General features: G+C 31.6%; 2 protein-coding genes across 3 annotated transcripts; both read right to left on the bottom strand.

Moving 5' to 3' along the window:
- Window positions 1–1,059: 1,059 nt before the first annotated feature.
- Window positions 1,060–13,260, bottom strand: LOC132728697 (uncharacterized). 2 transcript variants are annotated; one of them, XM_060714376.1, is made up of 3 exons: window positions 13,080–13,260; window positions 10,405–10,510; window positions 1,060–2,085 (listed from the first exon to the last, which is right to left on the bottom strand). In XM_060714376.1, exons 1-3 carry the CDS (start codon window positions 13,232–13,234, stop codon window positions 1,756–1,758), a joined length of 591 nt encoding a protein of 196 aa, XP_060570359.1. In that variant the 5' UTR covers window positions 13,235–13,260; the 3' UTR covers window positions 1,060–1,755. The 2 variants fall into 2 exon arrangements, with proteins under 2 accessions (XP_060570359.1, XP_060570360.1); XM_060714377.1 differs by lacking the exon at window positions 1,060–2,085 and adding an exon at window positions 7,122–8,647.
- A 4,412-nt stretch (window positions 13,261–17,672) lies between these two features.
- Window positions 17,673–20,378, bottom strand: LOC132728696 (uncharacterized). The gene is made up of 3 exons (XM_060714375.1): window positions 20,214–20,378; window positions 19,837–19,942; window positions 17,673–18,162 (listed from the first exon to the last, which is right to left on the bottom strand). Exons 1-3 carry the CDS (start codon window positions 20,366–20,368, stop codon window positions 17,815–17,817), a joined length of 609 nt encoding a protein of 202 aa, XP_060570358.1. The 5' UTR covers window positions 20,369–20,378; the 3' UTR covers window positions 17,673–17,814.
- Between the last annotated feature and the right edge of the window lie 2,567 nt (window positions 20,379–22,945).

The following is a 22,945-nucleotide window of genomic DNA, read 5'->3' as shown; positions in this document are numbered from 1 at the left end:
TAGGCATCCAATTGCAATTTTGGTTCTCGATTTCAACCTTATAGATGTGTAATTCTGCGTAATAAAATGGGCCCAAAGTTGGGTCAGGATTCTGTTATTTTTTGGGTAGTCGTAAATAATTCAGGGGAGGGAACTGTTACTTGATTTTGCATTGCTATTACTAGAACCTCCTATTCTAAATATATCATTTACTCAGCCGGTTTTGTTTTCCTGTATACTTTTATACCAATATATTCATTTACACAATGTATATCCAGTAACGCCGGAATGTGAAAATAACGTACGATTCGTGCAATAAGTAACGTACAATTGTGCAATAAATGGCTGATACTTGACAGGATTTCCAACGCGGTAAGCAAACAGGCCAATATATTTTTTATTTAACCGAACTGAAAAAAATCAATAGCCGCTTACGGCTGCGAAGACATAACTCTTTATCCTTCGTCAAGATTATTTTCACGAAATTATTTACTTTTCAAGATCATTCGTGAAAATGATGGCTTTACCACCGTTTTGAGCGAGATTTTGGCTTTTGTCGACTCTTATAAGTACAACAATACATATTATACAGCATAATTTCGATTTTCGGTAGGCAAGGGACATAAACGTAATTTCTTGTGATATAGAAAATTGAAAATAAACTGATAAAATGTGAGTACTACTAATGTGATTCAAGCCGTTTTTGTAAGGTAACGCCGATGTACGGGAATTGTGCTTCGCGGTAACGCCGAAAATGTGATTTTTTTTTCTTATATGGTACAGATTTATTACACATGTTTAACGCCTTTTATCGGCGAATATTATCAAGTCTTTTTGCGACTAATAGTCCATTTATTTTCTTTGTAACTTATTTAGAAATATATGATAATCAGATCTTGACAAACTTTCAACATTTTGATTGCATATTGTAACATAGTACAATTTGAAAATGGTTTCATGAAATAAAATTATCATTTGTGAACATGCTGCCCACGTCTGATCTTGTTAGAAAATAAGAACAATAAACTTAGTTTGCAAATAAATTGAATATAAAAATAATAGAAAACAAGCAAGAGAATAAATGTCTGTATATTTTATGCCTGAAATAATGCAACAGTAAAGCTTTGAAAGTGATGTGATATTAATAGGCAGGACATCGTATTGATTGAGGCGATGTTATCTACCGGAGAATATCACATGATATTTATTAATGGCTCACTAGACAATATTGTACATCGTAGTGAGTCTTTAAATTTACGAGTGTACTTTATATCGTGTGCCAAGGACATAGCTCTATTCATTTCTTTGCTAGCAGCCGTAAAGAACACATAAAAACATGTTATAGAATTTTGATGTCCATACTATTTTTCTGCCAAACATTTTGGAAATTTTGCTGGTTATTTTAGTCATTAGTCATTATTAGATACAACAATATTTCTTGTTGTAAATGTTGTAATTAATTAATTGTAAGATTATTTCTCAGTATTTAAAGTTTCATTTCAACTTAGAAACCAAATCATCACAACAATACGTAAATAAAATCTTTGAAACATTAATATTATAAATGTTTTCAAACATGTAGACAAAACTATCTTTATCTTATGTCAGAAATTAGACATCATTCATAATTTTCCAATGGCTGCATTATCAAACTTTGTATCACACAACAAGTATAATGTAGAACAGAATAAATGTAAAATCAGATATTTGAAACATGTAAGGCTGATATTGGCCAAACACGTGACAGAACAGGCGTCCGACAAAAAAGCGAATGTTTTACAGGATGACGCAATAGCAGTCGTCGCTGTTACTGTTGTCCCTTCTGTTGATAGACTCGGAGGACGTCCTGTATGCGATTGCGCGTCTTGGAGGTGAACTTCCGGTAACAGCTCGGGCAGCACCACCAGCAATTCGAGCAAGTCGAGGAGCATAATGCTTCATTGGATTTACCTGATTGTTGATCAGCCATTGTTGTTTGAAAGCCATGATTTTTGAAACCGCTCTGCGTTGTCCCCCAATAATTATTGAATCAGAGATCAGTAAGTTGTTACGTACGGCACTGATTTCATAAAATTCATTACTGCTATCCCCACACATAGTGGCATCCTATAAACATGTAAACAACAAAATAAAGTGTTTTTTCAAGCTTCAGGCATGCTCAAATATAGTGTTTATGCAGATATAACAATATAAAAGTATCGTTAGTGAGTGAAGGAATAGTATTAAACGGACACACAGGCAAAATTTTCATTTCTTAGTTTTGAATTTTTCAATATTCATTATTCTGTAAATGCCCTCAAAATGAATATATTAGACATTCAAAGGAACAAAACTGTTCTCCATATAAAGAATAAAATGGTGTTTTCCTAACTTGACCCGCGTGGGTCAGGTTAGAGCGCTAGCATTTCACAATAGTTGTCAAAATGAACTCTGTAAACGTTAAAGAACATGTCAAATGAATGACATAGGCTTGTTTCAATCATACAATATCCACAATATATGAGTTATTGTAACTTCAATGGTTTATTTAAGTCACCTGACTTGTTTTAAAACTATTTAGTGAATCTATTGGCGTCTAAATTTTGTTCAACATATATACATATATTTTTGCTTCAAACACAAAATATAATAAAATATAATAGAATTTAAACAGAAATTCATGTTGAAACTTCAAGAAAAGTCATTTTAGCATGATTTGAGTACATAAGATCATATTTTGTCATTATTTTGTCTGAATATCCCTTTAAAGTTAACTTATCAGATATGCAGGAAAAAACAGATACTATCTAATTAGATCTGTAAATTATATATCGTTACAAATTTGAAATTTTTGTGGAAATGTTCATTTTGTACAAAGTCAGCATTACATATAGGAACTTGCATGAGTTGTCTTTTCATACGAGTCTACCAAATAGCTGTGGCAAACTTTGTAAAATTGCTATTTATAAAATGGCAGTTCTCTTGACGAACTAATGATACATTGAGTTAACCCTTGATAGAAATATGTCTTTACAAAATGTCAATTATAAAACAACACAGGGCTAAACCAATTAAACGATAACATATGAATTATGATGGTGTATTTAGATTCACCGTACCTTAATCATTATATATACACAAGTGTAAGCAGTTCAGTGTTTAACTCTTGATAGAATATTTGTCGTGTGTAACACGGATATCTTGTAACTTACAATGGACCATATTTCAACAAGACAAATATGGTATTAAATGTAATTTAATTTGAACATGTACTATGACTAAATATCATAATGTAACTTGTTACAAGAGCCATGTTTATGTAGTAGAGCAGAATAATTATCATTCTTGTGTTGAGTGAGATTTATCCACCTATGAAGGTTCATGTTGATATCTCAAAGGCTTTTGTAGTTATGCTCTGAACAACATTAAGTATTGGCAATAGCTGAAAAATAATGCACGGTAGGTTAAATGTTTTGTGCTGCACTCATCCTCAATGAGATCTATCCACCTATGAAGTTTCAAGTAGATACATGTACCTCTAACACCTTTTTGAGATAAGCTCCGGAAAAAAAAGTATGAAAAATAACAAATGGCAATAACTAACAAAATATAAAGGGTATCATTCTTGCGCATAATATTCCTCCACAATAAAATCTATCCAAGTTTCATGTTGACATTTTAAAGACTTTTTCAGAGATATGCTCCAATCAGGTGAACAATTTAGTATGAAAAATAACAAAGGGCATTAACTCAAAAATTATGAAGGGTAGAGTTATCACTCTTTTGCACTGCATACCTCCTGAGTGAGATCTATCCACCTTTGAAGGTTCATGTAGATATCTCAAAGGCTTTTGTAGTTGTACCCTGATCAAAATTAAGTATGAAAAATAACAAAGGGCAATAACTGAAAAATAATGCACGGTTAGTTATCATTCTAGTGTGCTGCACTTCTCATCAAAAAGAGCTATCAACCTATAAAGTTTCAAGTTGTTACCTCTAACACTTTTTTAGATATTCTCCGGACAAAAAGTATGAAAATAACAAATGACAATAACTCAAAAATTATAAAGGGTAGAGTTATCATTCTTTCGCAAAACCTTCATCCTCAAAAAGATCTATCTACCTATGAAGATGACATTGACATCTCAAAGTTTTGTTTTTTTTAAGTTAATTTATGCTCCACTCAGGTGAAAAGTAAAGTATGAAAAATAACAAAGGGCAATAACTCAAAATTTAAGAATGGTGGAGTTATCACTCTTGTGCATTGCCCACCTCCTGAGTGAGATCTATCCGCCTATGAAGTTTTATATTGATATCTCAAAAGCTTTTTGAGTTATGCTCTGTACAAAAATTGAGTTTGAAGAATAACAAAGGGCAATAATGAAAAAATATGCAGGGTAGAGTTATCATTCTTGTGCACTGCACTTTTCCTAAATATGATTTATCCACCAATAAGTTTCAAGATTGATACCTCCACCCATGAAGTTTCAAATTGATACTTTTTGAGATATGCTCCGGACAAAGATGTAGACGGACGGACGGATGGAGACTAATTCTATATCCCCCACCGTCTTTTTGGCGGGGGGTAATAAAACATTTTATTGCTCATATCTAAAGGAAACTCAGAATTTGGCCTACAATAACGAGACATGAATTCTGAATGAAGTTTGATGTTGTGGTAAAAACATTTTACACGTGAAAAGATTCACTCCGAGAGAGACATAGATCCGACATATAAGTCCAAATATGTCGTCCCTTCGTGTTTTCGCATTTTGAGACGAAGACGCGAAAATATACGGATGGCGTAAGTCAGCCACCATACATAATCCATTCTCAAGCATGTCGAAAGGATGTCCGGAAATGTGTTAATATAAAACGCTGATATTTCGTGTGTTGATTAAAATACTGTTTAGATTCTATATGGTTTTGAAAAAAAACCTGTTTCTATGTAACTTTTCACGGAAATTGGCTGTACAATAATTGCGTAAAAAAAATAAAATGTCGGCTGTAGAAATCGAAAGGCATTTTGTCACGTGACTTTTGCCCATGCTACTGAAAACTACCCATCACAATATCACGGCGTTGAGACGCCGTGAAATAAATCACTCATGCAAAATATGCACCGAGACGCTGGAGAATAGCTAATAGATGTTAATACATTTAAGCACATGTATTGCATTAATTGATTGACATATGAACATAAGGTTTGAATTTTTTTTTAAAAGGTTACGTTATCTATGAATAAAATATGATATGAATCGTGTTCAAGTAAGTCTCAAGGCAAACCATTATCTTATCTTAATGGTTGAGCAAGAATTACTGAAGCAGTATCGTATCGATAAGTTATTTTAAAACACCAATTAAATACTTTCAACATATTTAATGCAAAAACAGTTTATTTGACTTTATCTAATAAAATATTAGGATGTATCGTAATATCATTTTTATTGATATAAAAAGTATTCAAAAAATCTGTATCAAAATGAAATTTATTGTTAATTAAAAACATAAGTATTGATAAGTATAACTTGTATTTCATTCATGCATTTTCAATTTTAGGTTGCAGACAGTCTTTCCAATAATAAATAATTTGCCATCTAACAATAATACGAATAATAAACTTCGCAACATTTACATAATAATTTCTTCATTAAATATAAACAGTAACAATTTAAAAGTAATTTAGCTTTTCTGATAAAATATTGTTAATAGAAATAAAGGTTTCAATAACTTTGTAAGTGTAACAACATTACACATTATCAGAAAAATATCTACTGTGCAAATTGTCTTAATGTTTGTCTTTTGTCTTGCTTCGTCTTGCTTCGTCGGGCCCTTGTAGGTGATTTTTTGTTGCTCTGCCTTCCTTTAAGGCATCGAGAACTTTGGTAATTGTCATTAGACTGTACCTTTTCCTTCATTTTTACACAATCTTTTACGTGTTTTATTTATTTCGTCTAATGAAACCATGACAATTGTTAGAATTTCTCTTTGCAGGAATTAATTTCATTAACATTTTCGTGTAATTCAGGAACATATTTCCGCCCATTGTTTTCTCGTTGAGGGCACACGCATACTTTAACTTGGGGACCATACGCCGCTTTTCATGGAATGGCACGGAAGTGTCTTCTAATAACCGCCGTATGAACACATTTGTGGATGTTTCTAAATTCAAAATTTCACCATTACCATGATTAAATGTTGAATTCTGCTTAAGCCGGTGCTAGGGGGCGTGGACGGTAACACTTGCACTTTCCATTACCGTCCTAGAACAGGCTCAATCAAACCGAGCCTAAAACATTTTCATTTTTGTCTTGATGGGCTTTCTGTAGGGATTCTTTTTATCTCTCTATTTTAACTACCACTGGCTGTTCCAAGGCGGTACCCCTCTGTATTCCTTCACGTGTTTTTCATGTCTGATACTATATTGTTACATGTTTTGTGATGTCTGTCTGGTTGGTTTGGCGTTGACGGTACTTATTTTCTCACACCTCCTTCTCCAATTTTTACCTCCCCCCTTTAATCCTTACAGCCACTATCCCGTTAATTCCCCTATGGGCCCGTTTTAGTTTGTATTATTCGACACATTACATGTCCCACTCCTTTCGCCGCCCTTATTTGCACTCTTGATTTTTGTTTGGTGCCTTCTGGGTGCCCCTACTTGGGTGTGTCGGAGGTCTGCGTCATGTAAACGTTGCTTTTGCATTGTTGATCTTTATTCTTGTCTTTCCATCTCTAGTAATTAAAGTTATATTGTAAGGGACTTTCCTATATATTGCATAACTTGTTCATTTTTTTAAACAATTCAATTTATCAGTGTCCAACAAAATGTAATTTATTCGATTCATTGATTGCGAGTTCGTTTAATTACGTGGCTGAAATATGGGGTCATCGTATAGACTAATTCACTCTACATTTGTAGAAAGATATTATGCGTAAAGCGCTCTACAAATGTAGACCTGAATGAAAATCAAATTGGGGCAAAGTCGTATTTTGAATTGAATATTCCTAAATTGAAACAAAATGAACACAAAGCCGTATTAAGAGCTGAATATTCCTTTCTTAATGACACTTTTTATTCATACTGTGTGTACCAGTTTACTGGGCAACATTCATTCACTGTATGTTCAACTAGCAGAGGGAACAATAAAAAAACAACTCTACCGTATATTGTTAACGTTTTACTGAGGAAAATTAGGTTTTCAGTATTTTGTCTATTGTTGTATAAAATGCCAGACCATTGGAAAGATTAACAATTACATGGATATAATACATGTATTATACGCCTTTTAAAGAACATATGGCTGATTTTCTTCGGACATAAATTGTCCGGATATCGGACTCTGCGATATAATGAATCAAAATTTTATTTTGAAAAAGAGACAACTTGCTGACAAATGCCAGATCTCCGGATTGGAAAGAAAATATTCTAGGTTTATAAGTTTTTACTTGTAACTAGTATACATATGAACATTATGACATGCCAGGGTTGTTTCCCTACTAATAGACTACATTAATTACATATGATGCTTATTATATTTTCATTTAGAAAGATACTTATAGCATTTATCGGTATACATGTATTTGAGTATAATATATATGTAAGCGTATGAACTTTGAGTGACAATATGTCGAATAATAAAACTGCATATTTTCATCATCAGTTATTTAACTTACAGAAAATTGCACATAATTAGGAATTTACCGGATACAATGTATATGTATAAAGACTTTTCACTTCTGGTTTATTTTGAAACACTCTCTGTTAAATTAAGATAATTCCGCATTGTTGACCATAAAGCTGCATTAAGCTGTAATGTCATTAGCTTAATAAAGTGGTCACCAGAAAAAAAAATTATATTCACCGGGTATACTATCATATTGTCTGGCTGAATTTGATTTTCCAAATAAAAAAATACATCGTAATCTGTTCGTGCGTATAAATATATAATTGTTGCGTTTTGTTCTTTATGATTAGTAGTAAGATTATTTCCAAGGATTTTAAGATTCATTTCAACTTAGAAACCAAATCATTAAAACAATATGTAAGTAAAATCATTGAATGAATTAACAATATAAATATTTTCAAACATGTAAACAAACTAATTTTATCTTATATCAGCAATTAGACATCATTAAGAATTTCCCATTGATTGTTTTATCAAAATATGCTAAATAAATCATGCTTAGATTAGTAAATGAAATAACATATTTAATAAATATATATAAAGTGTAATTCACAGGTCATTTATGTATCACATTACAATCATTATGTCGAACACCATAAATGTAAATTAAGATTCATGTAACATTGATACTCTGTTTACAGGTAACAAAACATGCGTCCAACGAAGAAGCGAATGTTTTACAGGATAACGCAACAGCAGTCGTCGCTGTTACTGTTGTCACTCCTGTCGATAGACTCGGATGACGTCCTGTATGCGATTGCGCGTCTTGGAGGTGAACTTCCGGTAACAGCTCGGGCAGCACCAGTAATTCGAGCAAGTCGAGGAGCAAAATGCTTCATTGGATTGACCCAATTGTTGATCAGCCATTGTTGTTTGAACGCCATGATTTCCGAAACGGCTCTGCGTTGTCCACCAATAATTATAGAATCAGAGATGACCAAGTTGTTACGTACGGCACTGATTTCATAAAATTCATTACTGCTATCCCCACACATAGTGTCATCCTATAAACAGAAAAATAATGTGGTGGTTTTTTTAAGCTTTAATAATATTGCAGAGTGTTTTGATGGTCTTTCTCTTTTGTATCAAAGTCAAACAGAAAAACACGTTCCCTGTTGTCACAATATAAAACCCCAGAAAAAAGGAACCAATGAACGAGCATCTGAATATGATATTTCTGTCGCTTTCATTTTCCCTGCCGTCACAATAAGTAAAATCCAGCACAAAATGACCCAAATTTCAAGGGCCCAGCTCGGGAGTGGGGGTATCTAAACCCTGCCTCCAGTCAGCGCCACTGTGCATTATAGATACTTTTAAATCTGACACTTTTTCAACGAAAGGCCCCCAAACTTTTATATGATAAATTTAGATTTACCGTATTTGATCTTTATCCCAGGGTTATATTTTTAAATAGCAATTTTTAGGAGTTCAATATAAAAATGTTTTTTAGGGGAAAAATAACAAGGGCCTAAATTTTTTTAAAAATACTTTTTCAAAGACAATTGTCAAAACACAATATTGCTAATTTGGAATTTGATACAACTCAATAAGCAACGATGCCTTTTAATTATTTACATTCATGCGTAGTTTCATTAACAATTAAATTGTTAAATTTCACTAAAATGCCTTTCAGTCAATTTATCTTACTAAAAATTATATAAATAATTAAAGGGTTCAGATTTCTTTTCAACAAAATCAGCCTTTCAGCAGCTAGAATGTTTAGAATGCAGGTGTTTCTTTCTGTTTGTTTAATTAGTAAGTTAACATAAGTAGTCATGATAAAGATAATATAAATGTGGATATATTTAAAGAGGAAGTAATACTGTGATATTATCAATGAATTAAACTGGATTCATGGAAGACAGATTAATCGGCCGGTCTACTTTCCTAAAAGTACATGTATCAAGGACAGGTTGCCGCTTTATCTGTTATCTTTACTGAAATCGATAAGTTAGATATTTACTTCCTTATTGAAATGTAAACAAGTATGTGTTACTTATCCATTAAAATTTTAAAATTATAATGTTATGTTTCACTTTGCTTAAAATCCGCTGTTAATAACATAAATTCGGTTTCTTATGCTTAAAAATATTCAACTTAATTTACGGAAGCGTCAAAGTTCCAGTTTAACATGTTCTATATAAAGGATAACTCTTACATATGAGATTTAAAAAAAGCTTCATTAGGAGTTTATATCTCCTACGTTAGGTTTCATAACTCCTAATTAGCCTTGTTTTATCTCGTACGTAGGAGTTAAAAGGTCCAACATAGGACTTAAAAAGTCCTAAAGTCCTACTTTGGACTTAAAGGTCCTTAAGTCCTATGTAGGACTTATAAAGTCCTAAAGTCGTACGTAGGACTTATAAAGTCCTACGTAAGAGATACAAACTCCTTATTAGGATTTTTTTCACTACGTAGTAGTTAATGTCCAACGTAGGACTAAAGTTAACTAAAGTAGTCATGCTTAAGAATAGATATGTAAATATAAAAACAGGAGGTAATACTGTCATATTATCTATATCAAGGATATAAAATCCTAGTTAGGTTTTTTTATCTGCTACGTAGGAGTTTTTTTTATAGAACCTGTTAAATCGGCACCATACGCTTTCGTAAAATTTGCCTATGCAGACCTGTTATGCAAACAAAACTTTTTTTATTTCTTATAATAATTACGTTCGTTGACATTTAGCGAAATGAATAAAATTGTTTAATAAACTATAACAATATAAAAGGTATTGCTGAAAATTGTTCTGTCAAATACCTGGAAAATGACTTTGCCAGATAGCTCATCTGGGGACAAGAGAAAGCAGAGTGTTATAAGGGCGTCAGTTTCCGCCTCAGTCAGTGAATAGTATTGTCTGTAGTTTCTATGTAAATAAATAAATGTACTTAAAGTGAAGAACTGTACATATTGCTAACACATGATTTAAATCAAAAAGAATAAATTTATGAAAAAATCATCTTCTGGAAAATCCTATACGTTCTGTATTATATTATTACGTAGCAACGTAGACTGTTAAATGCAACAACTGAACGCAACAAAGAACAAAGAACCGTATATAGCAAAATAAATATATAAAATATTTTTAAACAAGATCATAATAAAGATATAAAATGGAATAATAAAACGTTTATATATATTTAGTGCTTAGTTTTGTTGTTGTTGTTGTTGTTGTTCAATTTTCCAAATGTATAATAAATTTATTCTGGTTTCTAAGTCACAGGATTATTTTGTAAGACTAAATTTTGTTCTTTTATCGGGATAGGCGTTGGCAGGTATATGACCTATATTAAAACTATATACAATGGGATATTTTTATAGAGTGTAAAAATTGTAATTTTTCGTTGTTTCCATTATTCTATTCTCGATTCTCTACAGAATGTAACACACCTTAACTCTGTCATTTAACACACCTGCACGTTAACAGAATAAAATGTTCCGTAACATAACATTATTCGGCTGTATGAAAAAAGTGCATTTAAAGACGTTTTCGGTAGTTTTCTATGCGCATCGTTTTGCGCATCCAAGAAAGATAATCACGGATAATTACTCTTCAAATGAAGGTAAAGTTGAATAGTATTCGGATAAGTGTTTAAATTTCGGCTATAAGCAAAAAATGAGTCAATAATAAAGAATAGATATTTCTAAATGTTCAAAAGGAGATTGGTTCAAAAGAATAAGAATGTCGTTTAGACAAACATCACATAAAAGTATTTCTCCAAGCATTAGTACGACTGCATTGATGATAATTCTGCGCGCGTTACCCCACCCACTTGTGGTATAGTGACAAAAGTGCGTCGCGACTTGATTACTGGCAGACAACTGGGCAAAGTTTAAAATGATATATTTTAAAAGTGTTGAATAAAAAAACAAAATTAATATCCAAGAAATGTTCAGAATTTCATTATTTTCTTTGTAAATTTCTGAATACTTGCTTACTATCGGGTATTTAGTCGAGTGAAAAAAATAATATGGCCCTAGATATGTTTTAAAAAAAAAAATTGTATCATTTACTTAATATAACATCAAAAGAAAAAGAAATTCTTATTACAACATTTTTTATATTTGACAATCGGTTAGTATAACACTGTTATTTCTTAAGAAAGCGTGGGTAATTTTGACAGTTGGCATATTGCGGTAACCATGGAAACTGCCCGTTTACAAAATACTAACACTTCAACATATATATTTTATTTCTATTTTGAATCCACAATCAAATGTTACTTTATATATCATAATGAAGAAAATTCTATAAAAGAAATTTCTTGATAGCTTTAATTTTTTACAGAAAATTTTCATGTTTATTTTTCTCATTTTTTTTTAGTTAAAAAGCATGAAAACTCATTTTTTAAAGAAATATGTCCAAATTATCGTTTGTTTTTATACAGAATCCTAAGATAAAGCAAGCTTTGTATAAAATTATGTTTTATTGTGAGTGTAATAAGCCTATTTTATACATTATTATAATACAGTTTGGATATTTTGACAATTTTTGAGATATACGGTTACCCAATGGGAAACTGCCATTTTTCAAAAAATCCAACACGGCCAACATATATTTTTCTTTTTCTTTTTGAATTTGTCATTAAATTTTACACAATATACAAAAAAAAATAAGAAAATTCTATGAAACACTTTTTTCAATATCTCTAATTATTTGAGAATTCATTTCATTTTTCTCATTTTTTGTTCGGTTTGAGGAACATGGTAAAAACTCATTTTTTAAAGAAATATGTTCAGATTATCATTTGTTTTCATACCGAATCATTAGATAAGGTTATCTTTGCATAAAACAAAGATGCTCGTTGTGTGTTTTAAGCTATCTAATACATTTTCTATTCGTTATAACCCCCGAAGGCTATTTGACATTTTTTAGATATAGGGTTTACCAGGGAAAAAACTGCCTTTTTACAAAAAATCCAACACGTCAACATTTTTTTTCTTTTTTTTTTTTAAATTTTCTCATTAAATTTTATTTCTTTCATAAAAAAAAAATTTAAAAAAATTTCTAAAAAGGGATTTTTTTTTCATAAAACTTTTAAAAAAGTTTTTAAAAACCATGATTTCGACATGAAACATGAACCTTTTGCCAAAGGGGGAAAAGTCCCGAAATTTGATTTTGCAGCTACGGGAAAGAAAAAAGTTTTATAGAAAGGGACTCCCCACGGGGGATGGTTTTTTCATTACGAAAACTTATTGGGATTTTCCTATGCCCTTTAGAATTCCGTTTTTGAAATAGCGAAAAACAAATTGGGAAAAAAACTAAGCAGAGAGTTTAACTCGCCCGACAATATCTTATATAAAGCATAACAGGGCATCTTTGACATTGAATAAGTCGCAATAAGGCACCTATGTCGGATCAACTAAAACATAACTGAAATGATATCGTGAATGTGTAAGATGTGTAGTGTGTGTCAAATGAATAGTAAATGTACCTTAGACTGGTTAGGTTATCTGTGTCACTGAGGTCTAACGCACAGCAGATACAATCTAGATAGTACATCAGTTTAGCTCTTGGATCATTAGCGACTGACACAGAAGTACCGGTCTTTTTTATTCCGATCTCAGTTCGTCCTAGGACAGCCGCCATTATATCAGTATTTAATCATCAAACCTTAAATTTTGATACACATAGCAGATTATTTATGAAACAGTATTAAAGCGACACAAATATGACATATTTCGCACAACATGAAAAAAAAATAAATTTCATTCATTACCAACTATGGGCAGTACATTATTACATGTTGTAATGATGAAGCAAAAGTCTATGTCTATGAACCTACCAAATGCAATGTTCACCAAAGCAAAAGACAGGCCGACGTCAAAATTTCATAAAATAAGTAAAACAAGAATCCCTAAAGAACATATAAAATTGACAAATGACAAATTAAAAAAAAAACAAGAGGCAACATTATCGTGATCATACAGTATTCAAATTGGAAAATTGGAACCACCCAAGTCAAAAATGTAAATTTTAAGAAATTAAAATCCTCAAAAACATGTACACACAACAATAAAACCCGGTCCATAAACATTGATATTTACAAAATTCTTTTTACGGTAAATGTTTCATAAATACCAAAAAAAATTTTCTTTTTCGAATTTTCAATTTTCGTTTTCCCATTTTCTCAAACAACTCTTCAAAAGAGATGAAAGTTTTTTTCTTTTCTAAAAACGAAATAAAAAAAAAATGGGGAACAAATATATTTTAATCATCGTTAATGAAAATTTTTTAGTTTGAAAGTTTTTTTGTTTTTAACAAATATGTATATAATAAAAATTTCAAAAAAGAGACCTACCAATTGTAAGATATCAAATTTTTTACCTTTGATTAACATCCTTTTTTCTTTTATACCTTTATTTTTGGGGATTTTATCTCCACACATTAAGATATACTGAAATAAAGAAATGTTTACTTTATTGTGTGTTTCATTTGAGAAGTAATATAGTTTTAAGTATCTTAATATACATTATCTATTTAAAAGTATGTTTACATGACACAAACTATGAAAACTTATCCAACGCCTCTGTAAGTATTTATTAAAATTGTCTTTCCATTTCATTTCACATCTAGGTAGTAACCAGGGAAAATGTTAAAGAAAGATGAAAAATGCATCAGAAAACTGCTGCTACGCATTTGATTAAAACTCGCTCCTTCAGACTGACAAGACAAAAAAAGACAAGACACGAAACAATCGATTACCTGAAACTTTTGTCAAATGTTGTATGCATAGTAATCAAGTTATAGATGAAGGGTAAACCGTAGCCGACTGGTTTCGGTCGTTGACTTCAAACCACTTGCCTCTCACCGTCGTAGTTTCGAGCCGTGCAAGCATCTTCGGATTTCTTACACGTGGGAAAAATTTCCAGCTAGCTTATGAAATAGATAAATACAGAATCCCTAAAGAAAGCCCAACACGGCAAAATTGAAAATGAAAACTCGGCGGTGCTACTCAGGGGCAAGTTTTTGCCTGACATAACGCATACAGGGGCATCTGAGGTCGTAGCAAGAAAGTCTGTATATGACATACTGTATTGGTGCGACATAAAAGAAGTTATAGGTGTATAATCATTCGTAACCCATCCTCAGTAAGTCATCATTCATATGACAACGGATTGGGTTTTTATGCAGAACTTAATTTTTAATATTTACACAATGTGTCAGGACCGGGGAATGCCCGCAATCTCTAAATTTCTGGCCGAATGCTAGTGCTGAATTATTTTGATAGGTTTGCTGCGTTTTTTTTACATGCATTACAACGAATTGTATAATATTTTATATCAAAAATACTTCGTACATTATTTTAATCCATAACTGATATTCTAAAATGTACTGTTCTCAATAATATATAAATAGTCTTACGCCCTAGGATGGTAGATATATTGGTGGTAAAATGTTTGTGTGTAATTGCAAGATTTTAAGTACAAACAAACAGAACCTGCCCAACATTTCAATTTTGCTGTTTGTTACTTTCTTGAGGGATTTCGTAATTGCAAGATTTCAGGTCACATTTTTGGTTGTATGATGTAAGCAAAATAAACGTACTAAAATTTGATATTTTCATCAGGAGGAGGGAAGGGAGGAAGGAGGGAAATGTAAATACAGAGAAGAAAAAAGGGGAAAAATACTTTAAAAGAAAGAAATATTGTCGTTAAGTTTGTTGGTTTTGGGTTTTTGCGGGGCCTCCTGGGCCCCCACCGTGGTTCTTGCTTTATCGTTTGGGGGTTTCGTTCTTGAAAAGCCCGCCCCCTTTCCTTTTTGACCTGTTCAGTATTTTGGTTTTACAGCAAATAAACTATATTTTTTCCCTTATGACAATTTGCATTAAGTATTTTAGTTATCTACTGTTTTAATTTTTTTTTCTTTTTATAAACTTTTAAAAGCAATGATAGAAATAAAGCTTTACACATCTTTCAAAATTTAAAAAGGGACCCCGAAAAAGGTAGAAAAGGATGATTTCACTTAATTGATATCCTTATACATGCAAATCACAAAAATAAACTTTTTCACGATAGTTGTATCTATGAGAAAGTAGAAGAGAAATACTATTTCATTTTGAGAAATTTTGGCTTAACTATATTTACTAAATTTCCACGTTATAGCGCACCATATTTCAAACATAATTTTAGCAATTATAGGTAATCAATGCTATCCTGGCTTGTTTTCTTACAATGATTACTCCCCTTTAGTAATAGAATATTAGATAGAAGCACGGCAAATAACGGTGGATACATATTAGACGACTGACTTTAGACTTGGTGTTTTTGGTTTATATGGTGGCTGATTTGTGTCGTATGAGAAGGTGACCTCCTACTGGTACATTGTCGCTTTACTGTGCAGTATCAATTGATTTCTTCGCGTTTGTACATATCATTTCACATGCATCATGTATCATTAAAAAGTTTTATTATTTTATATGAAATAATATGATTTGAAGAAACGTACATCATTGTTTTGTTACTGAAATAGTTTATCGTTCATTTTATAATATATAATGCTGATTAACGTCAAAATTGTTGTTTTGATTGAGATTTGGTTTATTTGAATATATTATTATTAATGTCTGTGATTCTAAATTTAGCAATTATTTAAATAATTGCAAGTCATTCTATAAAAACGTATCGTTCAGCTGCAGGGCGTCGTTGACGGTCCGGCCGGTTTGGCCTTGTATTAATAATACATGTACTATTCCGGATTCCTTCATTGTTTTCATTGCTTCGGCCGTGATTTAGTATATCGTTTATCCACATGCTCCAATTATATGATTTATAGTTTAACACTGACTTTATCTTCAATGGAATAAAGGCTTCTTTTGTATAAGATGTTTCGCTCCCTTCGAGTTACTAAAACCTCCTATTCTAAATATATCATTTACTCAGCCGGTTTTGTTTTCCTGTATACTTTTATACCAATATATTCATTTACACAATGTATATCCAGTAACGCCGGAATGTGAAAATAACGTACGATTCGTGCAATAAGTAACGTACAATTGTGGCAATAAATGGCTGATACTTGACAGGATTTCCAACGCGGTAAGCAAACAGGCCAATATATTTTCTATTTAACCGAACTGAAAAAAATCAATAGCCGCTTACGGCTGCGAAGACATAACTCTTTATCCTTCGTCAAGATTATTTCCACGAAATTATTTACTTTTCAAGATCATTCGTGAAAATTGATGGCTTTACCATCGTTTTGAGCGAGATTTTGGCTTTTGTTGATTTTTATAAGTACAACAATACATATTATTACAGTATAATTTCGATTTTCGGTAGGCAAGTGACATAAACGTAACTTCTTGTGATATAGAAAATTTGAAATATAAACTGACAAAAATGTGATTCAAGCCGTTTTTATGAGGTAACGCCGATGTACGGGAATTTGTGCTTTCCGCGGTATGTGATATTTTCTTATATGGTTTAAAGAATTATTACACAGGTTTAACGCCTTTTATCGGCGAATATTATCAAGTTATTTTGCGACCTTTTGTCAATGTATTTTCTTCGTTACTTATTAAATTATATATGATAATTAGATCTTGACAAATTTTAAACCTTTTGATTTCAAAATTTGGAAACTTGTAAATTTGAAAATTATTTCATAAATAAAATTCTTCATTTTGGAAAACCTGCTTGCCCACGTCTGATCTTGTTTAGAAAAATAAGAACAAAAACTTAGTTTTGCAAATAAAGGAATATTAAAAAGAATAGAAACAAGCAAGATAATAAATGTCTGTATTATTTTATCTTGAAAATAAAATGAAACAGGGGTTAAAAGATTTGAAAGTATGGTAAATTTAATAAAGCGGACATCGTTTGACCGAGGCGATTCATCTTCCGGAGCTATCATTATAATAAATATTAACGAACTTAAACTTTGAAACCAAAAATCATTTTCACCAACAATACGTACATAAAATATTTGAAAAACCCAAACAAAAATAAATGTTTTCAAACATGTAACAAAAAACTATTCTTTATGTTATTGTCAGAAATTTAGGACATTCATTCATAATTTGTCCAATGGCTGCATTATCAAACTTTGTATCACACAACAAGTATAATGTAGAACAGAATAAATGTAAAATAAGATACTTGTGACATGTAAGGCTGATATTGGCTATACACGTTACAGAACATGCGTCCGACAAAAAAGCGAATGTTTTACAGGATGACGCAACAGCAGTCGTCGCTGTTACTGTTGTTCCTTCTGTTGATAGTCTCGGAGGACGATTTGTATGCGATTGCGCGTCTTGGAGGTGTACTTCCGGTAACAGCCCGGGTATTACTAGATGCTGCGGCAGCAGCACCAGCAATTCGAGCAAGTCGAGGAGCAAAATGCTTCATTGGATTGACCCAATAGTTGATCAGCCATTGTTGTTTGAACGCCATGATTTTTGAAACCGCTCTGCGTTGTCCACCAATAATTATAGAATCAGAGATCAGTAAGTTGTTACGTACGGCACTGATTTCATAAAATTCATTACTTCTATCCCCACACATAGTGGCATCCTATAAACAGAAAAATAACGTGTGTGTTTTTTAAAGCTTAGGTTGTTATATAGTAATGTTTATACAGATATAACAATATACAAGTATCATGAGTGAAAGAATAGTATTAAGGTTAATTTAACAGATATGCGTGAAAAAAACATAGACGATCTAATTAGACCTATAAATTATATATTGTTACAAATTTGCAATTTTGGTGGAAATGTTCATTTTATACAAAGTCAGCATTACTTATCGGATCATACACAAGTTGTCGTTTTATACTTGTCTATCCAAGAGCTGTAGCAAACTTTGAAAGATACCTGGGACTAGTAAATTGAAGGTTAATTATAATACCATTGGAAAACCGCTTAAAATAACTATTTATAAAAATAATAGTTGCCTTGACGACTTTTTCTACATTGATATGACCCTTGATAGAAATTTTCCTTTACAAACTGTCTATTAATAAACAACACAGGGCTAAAACAAAATAAACAATAACATGTGATTATATTGTTGTATTTAAATCACAGTACTTTAATCATTATATATATTAATATCAAGTGTATGCAGTTCAATATCGATGTAATTTAATGTGAACAATTACTAAGGCTTAATTTTCTTAAATATAGCTATTTCAAAGCCAAAAATTGTCATACTACAATATTACTAATTTGGATTTTGATAGAACTAAATTAACATCGGTTCCTTATTAATCTTTACATTTATGCGTAGTTTTATTAACAATTAAATTGCAAAATATTACTTTGGATAGAAATTAAACAATACGAGTAAAGAAAAATGCCAATTTTTATCATTAAAATGCTTTTCAGTGAATAAATCTCACAATTATATAAACAATTAAAAGGTTCAGACTTGTTTTCAACAAAACCATCCTTTCAGAAGTTAGAATGTTTAAAGGTCAGTTTTTTTCTTTCTTTTTGTTAACTAAAATAGTCATGATAAAGATGATAGAAATGTTACGGTGTTCCGTTTGGACACGTTTGGACAATCGTGACATTTTATTTATTCTGTACCCGCGATGCACGATGGTACGATGGTGAAAACGCGATGGCACGATGGTACGATGGTGAAAACACGATGGTACGATGGTGAAATCACGATGGTACGATGGTGAAAACGCGATGTCACATCGCGTTTTCACCATCGTACTATCGCGCCATCGCGTTTTCACCATCGTACCATCGTGATTTCACCATCGTACCATCGTGTTTTCACCATTGTACCATCGTGCCATCGCGTTTTCACCATCGTACCTTCGTGCATCGCGGGTACAGAATAAATAGAATGTCACGATTGTCCAAACGTGTCCAAACGGAACACCGTAAAATGTAGATATATTTCAAGAGGAAGTTATAATACTGTGTTATTATCAATGAATAAAACATTTCAAAAATGAGATCAACAAGATATAGCTACTTCCTGATTGAGACGTAAACAAGTATTTCTTACGTATCCATTAAAATTTGAATGTTATGTGCCACTTTGCTTAAAATCCAATGTTTATAATAGTATTCGGTTTCACCTGTTTTAAAAAAGAGTTAAATATGATATGCCGATTCAACATTAGAAAGAATCGAGTGTTAGGTAAATATACTCGTACATGCTTTTGAGATATAATTCTCCCGTTAAAATTTAAAAGGTATTGCGGATGATTGTTCTTGCAAATACCTGGAAAATGACTTTGCCAGATAACTCATCTGGGGACAACAGAAAGCAGAGTGTTACAAGGGCGTCAGTTTCCGCCTCAGTCAGTGACGAGTATTGTCTGTAATTTCTATAAACAAAATTATTCTGCATTAAAGTGGGTAACTACACATATTGCTAAAAATGATCTTAATCAAAATAAATAACATGATAATAAAAATCAAGTTCTTGATCATTTTATACGTTCTGTATTATAGAGTGCAGCAATATCTGATATAAAGCACAACAGGGCAACCTTGGTATTAAATAAGTCGCTAAGTCGTTCCAACTTTAAACATTACTAAAATAATATCGTGAAAGTGCAAGACTTGTAGAGTGTTTCAAATAAATAGTAAATGAACCTTAGCCTGGTCAAGTTATCTGTACCACTGAGGTCTAACACGGAGCACATACAATTCAGATAGTACATCAGTTTTGCCTTTGGATTATCAGGGACTGACACAGTTGTTCCAGTCTTTTTAATTCCGATTTCAGTTCGTCCTAGAACTGCCGCCATTTTTCAATCCTCAAACATAAAATAGCAGATTATTTATGAAATAGTGTTAAAGCGACACAAATATGACATATTTTACCCAACATGAAGATTGCAATAAAAATAAATATTAAGTAATGCTCAAGTAAAAGTCTAAGTCAATATGTTAACTTGCTTATTATTTTATATATAAGTTTAAAATGTTGAAAACGTGCCCTGTAATTGGCCTTTTTTCTCCATATATGCAAGTCAAAGTGTTTGAAAATATTTCCCGATTTTCTTTCAAACTAACGACAAGAAAACAAGATTAAAAGAAATACAAAGTATGACATTTCATTTCAAGTATGAATATTAATTTTGGATAATACATATCTGTCTATTTAATAAAATACAATTTATGTTGAATGTATCTTAGTTAAATAATTAATTTAGTCACAATTTTTAGTAGATCTAACATATTTCGGTTTTAAAATGATTGTTTTCCTTTCTTTTGAAACATATTTGTTTATTTTTAAAATCTGATACATAAATGAAAAAAGTGGCGAATATAAACATTAATTATAATTTTGTTTTGAATGTGATCTAACACAGAATACGTATAAAATAAATAAAAAATAATTTCAAAAAGAAAAAGCAGACATACCAATATATCAGATATTAAACGTTTAGCTTTAATAAACATCCTCTTTCGATTTCACAATTTACGAAACACTGGAAACAAATGAAATGTTTACTTTATTGTTTATTTTATTTGGCAAAAAAAATATAGTTTTAAGTACTGTATTATACATTATCTATTTTAAAGTATCTTTATATGACACAAATTATGAAAACTTGTCCCACGACTCTGTACGTAAGTTGTTTATTAAAAACTATTTCATTTTACATCCATGTAATAACCAGGAACAATGTTAAAGAAAGATGAAAAATACATCAGAAAACTGCTGCCACACATTGAATTAAAACTCGCTCCTTACAGAAATCCATCAGTTTACAAATTCACTCAACTGTTAAACTCAAAAAATAAAAATGAGCTTATACGTTTATCTAAATTTGTGAAAGAAGCTCTTTAATTTCATCTGCTACTGTCTGATAACAATTAATGTTCATTCTCATAATGTTTTGTTTTGATTCCAAAAATATCCATAAAGTATCTTATTTAATTATAAAAGTAGACATTAAATGCACATTTTTCCATAACTACATGTTTGTTTGTTTGATTGATTGATTGATTGATTGATTGATTGATTGATCGATTGATTGATTGATTGTTGTCAGGAAACTATTGTATAAATAAAATGTAATATCCTGGTTTTGTTTGTTTATTTTCATGCAGCTAAATATTACATATATGAATATAATGTATTGTAGATGATGTACTTTGTACAAGTCTTAATAAAATATCTGTTCTGTTCTGTTCTGTTCTTAAATTCCGGCTTACAAGAAAAAGAAAAGACAAGACACGACACAATCGATTACCTGAAACTTTTGTCAAATGTTGTATTCATAGTAATAAAGTTATAGATGTAGGGTTCGAGTCGTGCAAGCATCTTAAGATTTATTTCATGTAGGAAAGCTATCCATCTAGCTTATGGAACAACGGCGGTGCTATTCAGGTGCCCGATTGTGCCAGTAATAACGCACAGAGGGTATCTGCAGTATTCCACCACCAGTAAAGCAAGAAAGTCGTCATATGACCTATACTGTATCGGTGCGACGTGAAACCATTTTTCTAACATATTATATTAAAGGTTATTATAGTAGTTATAGGTAATCCATGCTATCATTCCGTGTGTTTTAGCAAGAATTACTCCCCTTTAGTCATTAAATATTTACGAAACCACCGTGGATGCAATAAAAATAGGCTTTAGGAATGAAGTTGAAACAATGTTTATGCAATCAATTTCTTGATTTAAACATTACATTTCGAATAACAAGTTGTTCATTTATGATGTTTTGAACAACAGAGCTTAATTTAAGTCATTGTACACAGTCTTTCTTCCTCGTTTTAGGAAAACGTTGAAAACCAAAATAATATGATTGTGTAATTGTAATATTTGAAACTTCTATTTTTCCGGTGATAGACTTTCGTTATTTTAAAGTTTATTCCCCTCCTTATTGTATACAGGAAACAACTGCAAAATGAATGTTGTTTATATCTTAGTGTACGGTGCTCAATCTGTTTTGCTGTTAGTTGCTGCGTTACATGAACGTTGATTTCGGATGTTTCTAAATTTGAAATGTCACCAAATCATGTTTAAATGGCGAGTTTTGTTTGAGACGGTTTTTAGCTAGGGGATGGATGTTGGCTGGTATTTACAACTGCCGTGCAACATTTTGAATGTATTGATCTAAAAACCATTAACGCTTAGCAAGGCGTGTAAGGTGCGAGGCAACAATATAGTAAACTTGTGGATGATCAGGCGGCCCTATTAAGGTGCCCTTCATACATCAAATAACACATATTGATTAATATCGTGTCTCTTTCGAACAATAGAGGACATTTTTCTTTCTCTTTCCACATACGACTTGATGTGTCACACTTACGCTTTTAAGATCTGTTTCCATTCAAGACAAAGGTTAAAATATTAGATATAATAT

This window comes from Ruditapes philippinarum, unplaced genomic scaffold (assembly GCF_026571515.1).
Source record: "Ruditapes philippinarum isolate M1 unplaced genomic scaffold, ASM2657151v2 ctg4359_1_1_1_1, whole genome shotgun sequence".
Lineage (NCBI taxonomy): Eukaryota > Metazoa > Mollusca > Bivalvia > Venerida > Veneridae > Ruditapes > Ruditapes philippinarum.
Note: the sequence above shows the minus strand (reverse complement) of the source record. Positions and strands in the feature narration are given on the sequence as shown.

Coding starts and splice junctions, on each gene's coding strand:
- LOC132728697 (XM_060714376.1), bottom strand. CDS start 13,234: ATGGCGGCTGTCCTAGGACGAACTGAGATCGGAATAAAAAAGACCGGT. Junction 10,511..13,079: donor GATAACCTAACCAGTCTAAG/GTACATTTACTA, acceptor TTATTTACATAG/AAACTACAGACAATACTATT. Junction 2,086..10,404: donor CTGGCAAAGTCATTTTCCAG/GTATTTGACAGA, acceptor ACATGTTTATAG/GATGCCACTATGTGTGGGGA.
- LOC132728696 (XM_060714375.1), bottom strand. CDS start 20,368: ATGGCGGCAGTTCTAGGACGAACTGAAATCGGAATTAAAAAGACTGGA. Junction 19,943..20,213: donor GATAACTTGACCAGGCTAAG/GTTCATTTACTA, acceptor TTTTGTTTATAG/AAATTACAGACAATACTCGT. Junction 18,163..19,836: donor CTGGCAAAGTCATTTTCCAG/GTATTTGCAAGA, acceptor TTCTGTTTATAG/GATGCCACTATGTGTGGGGA.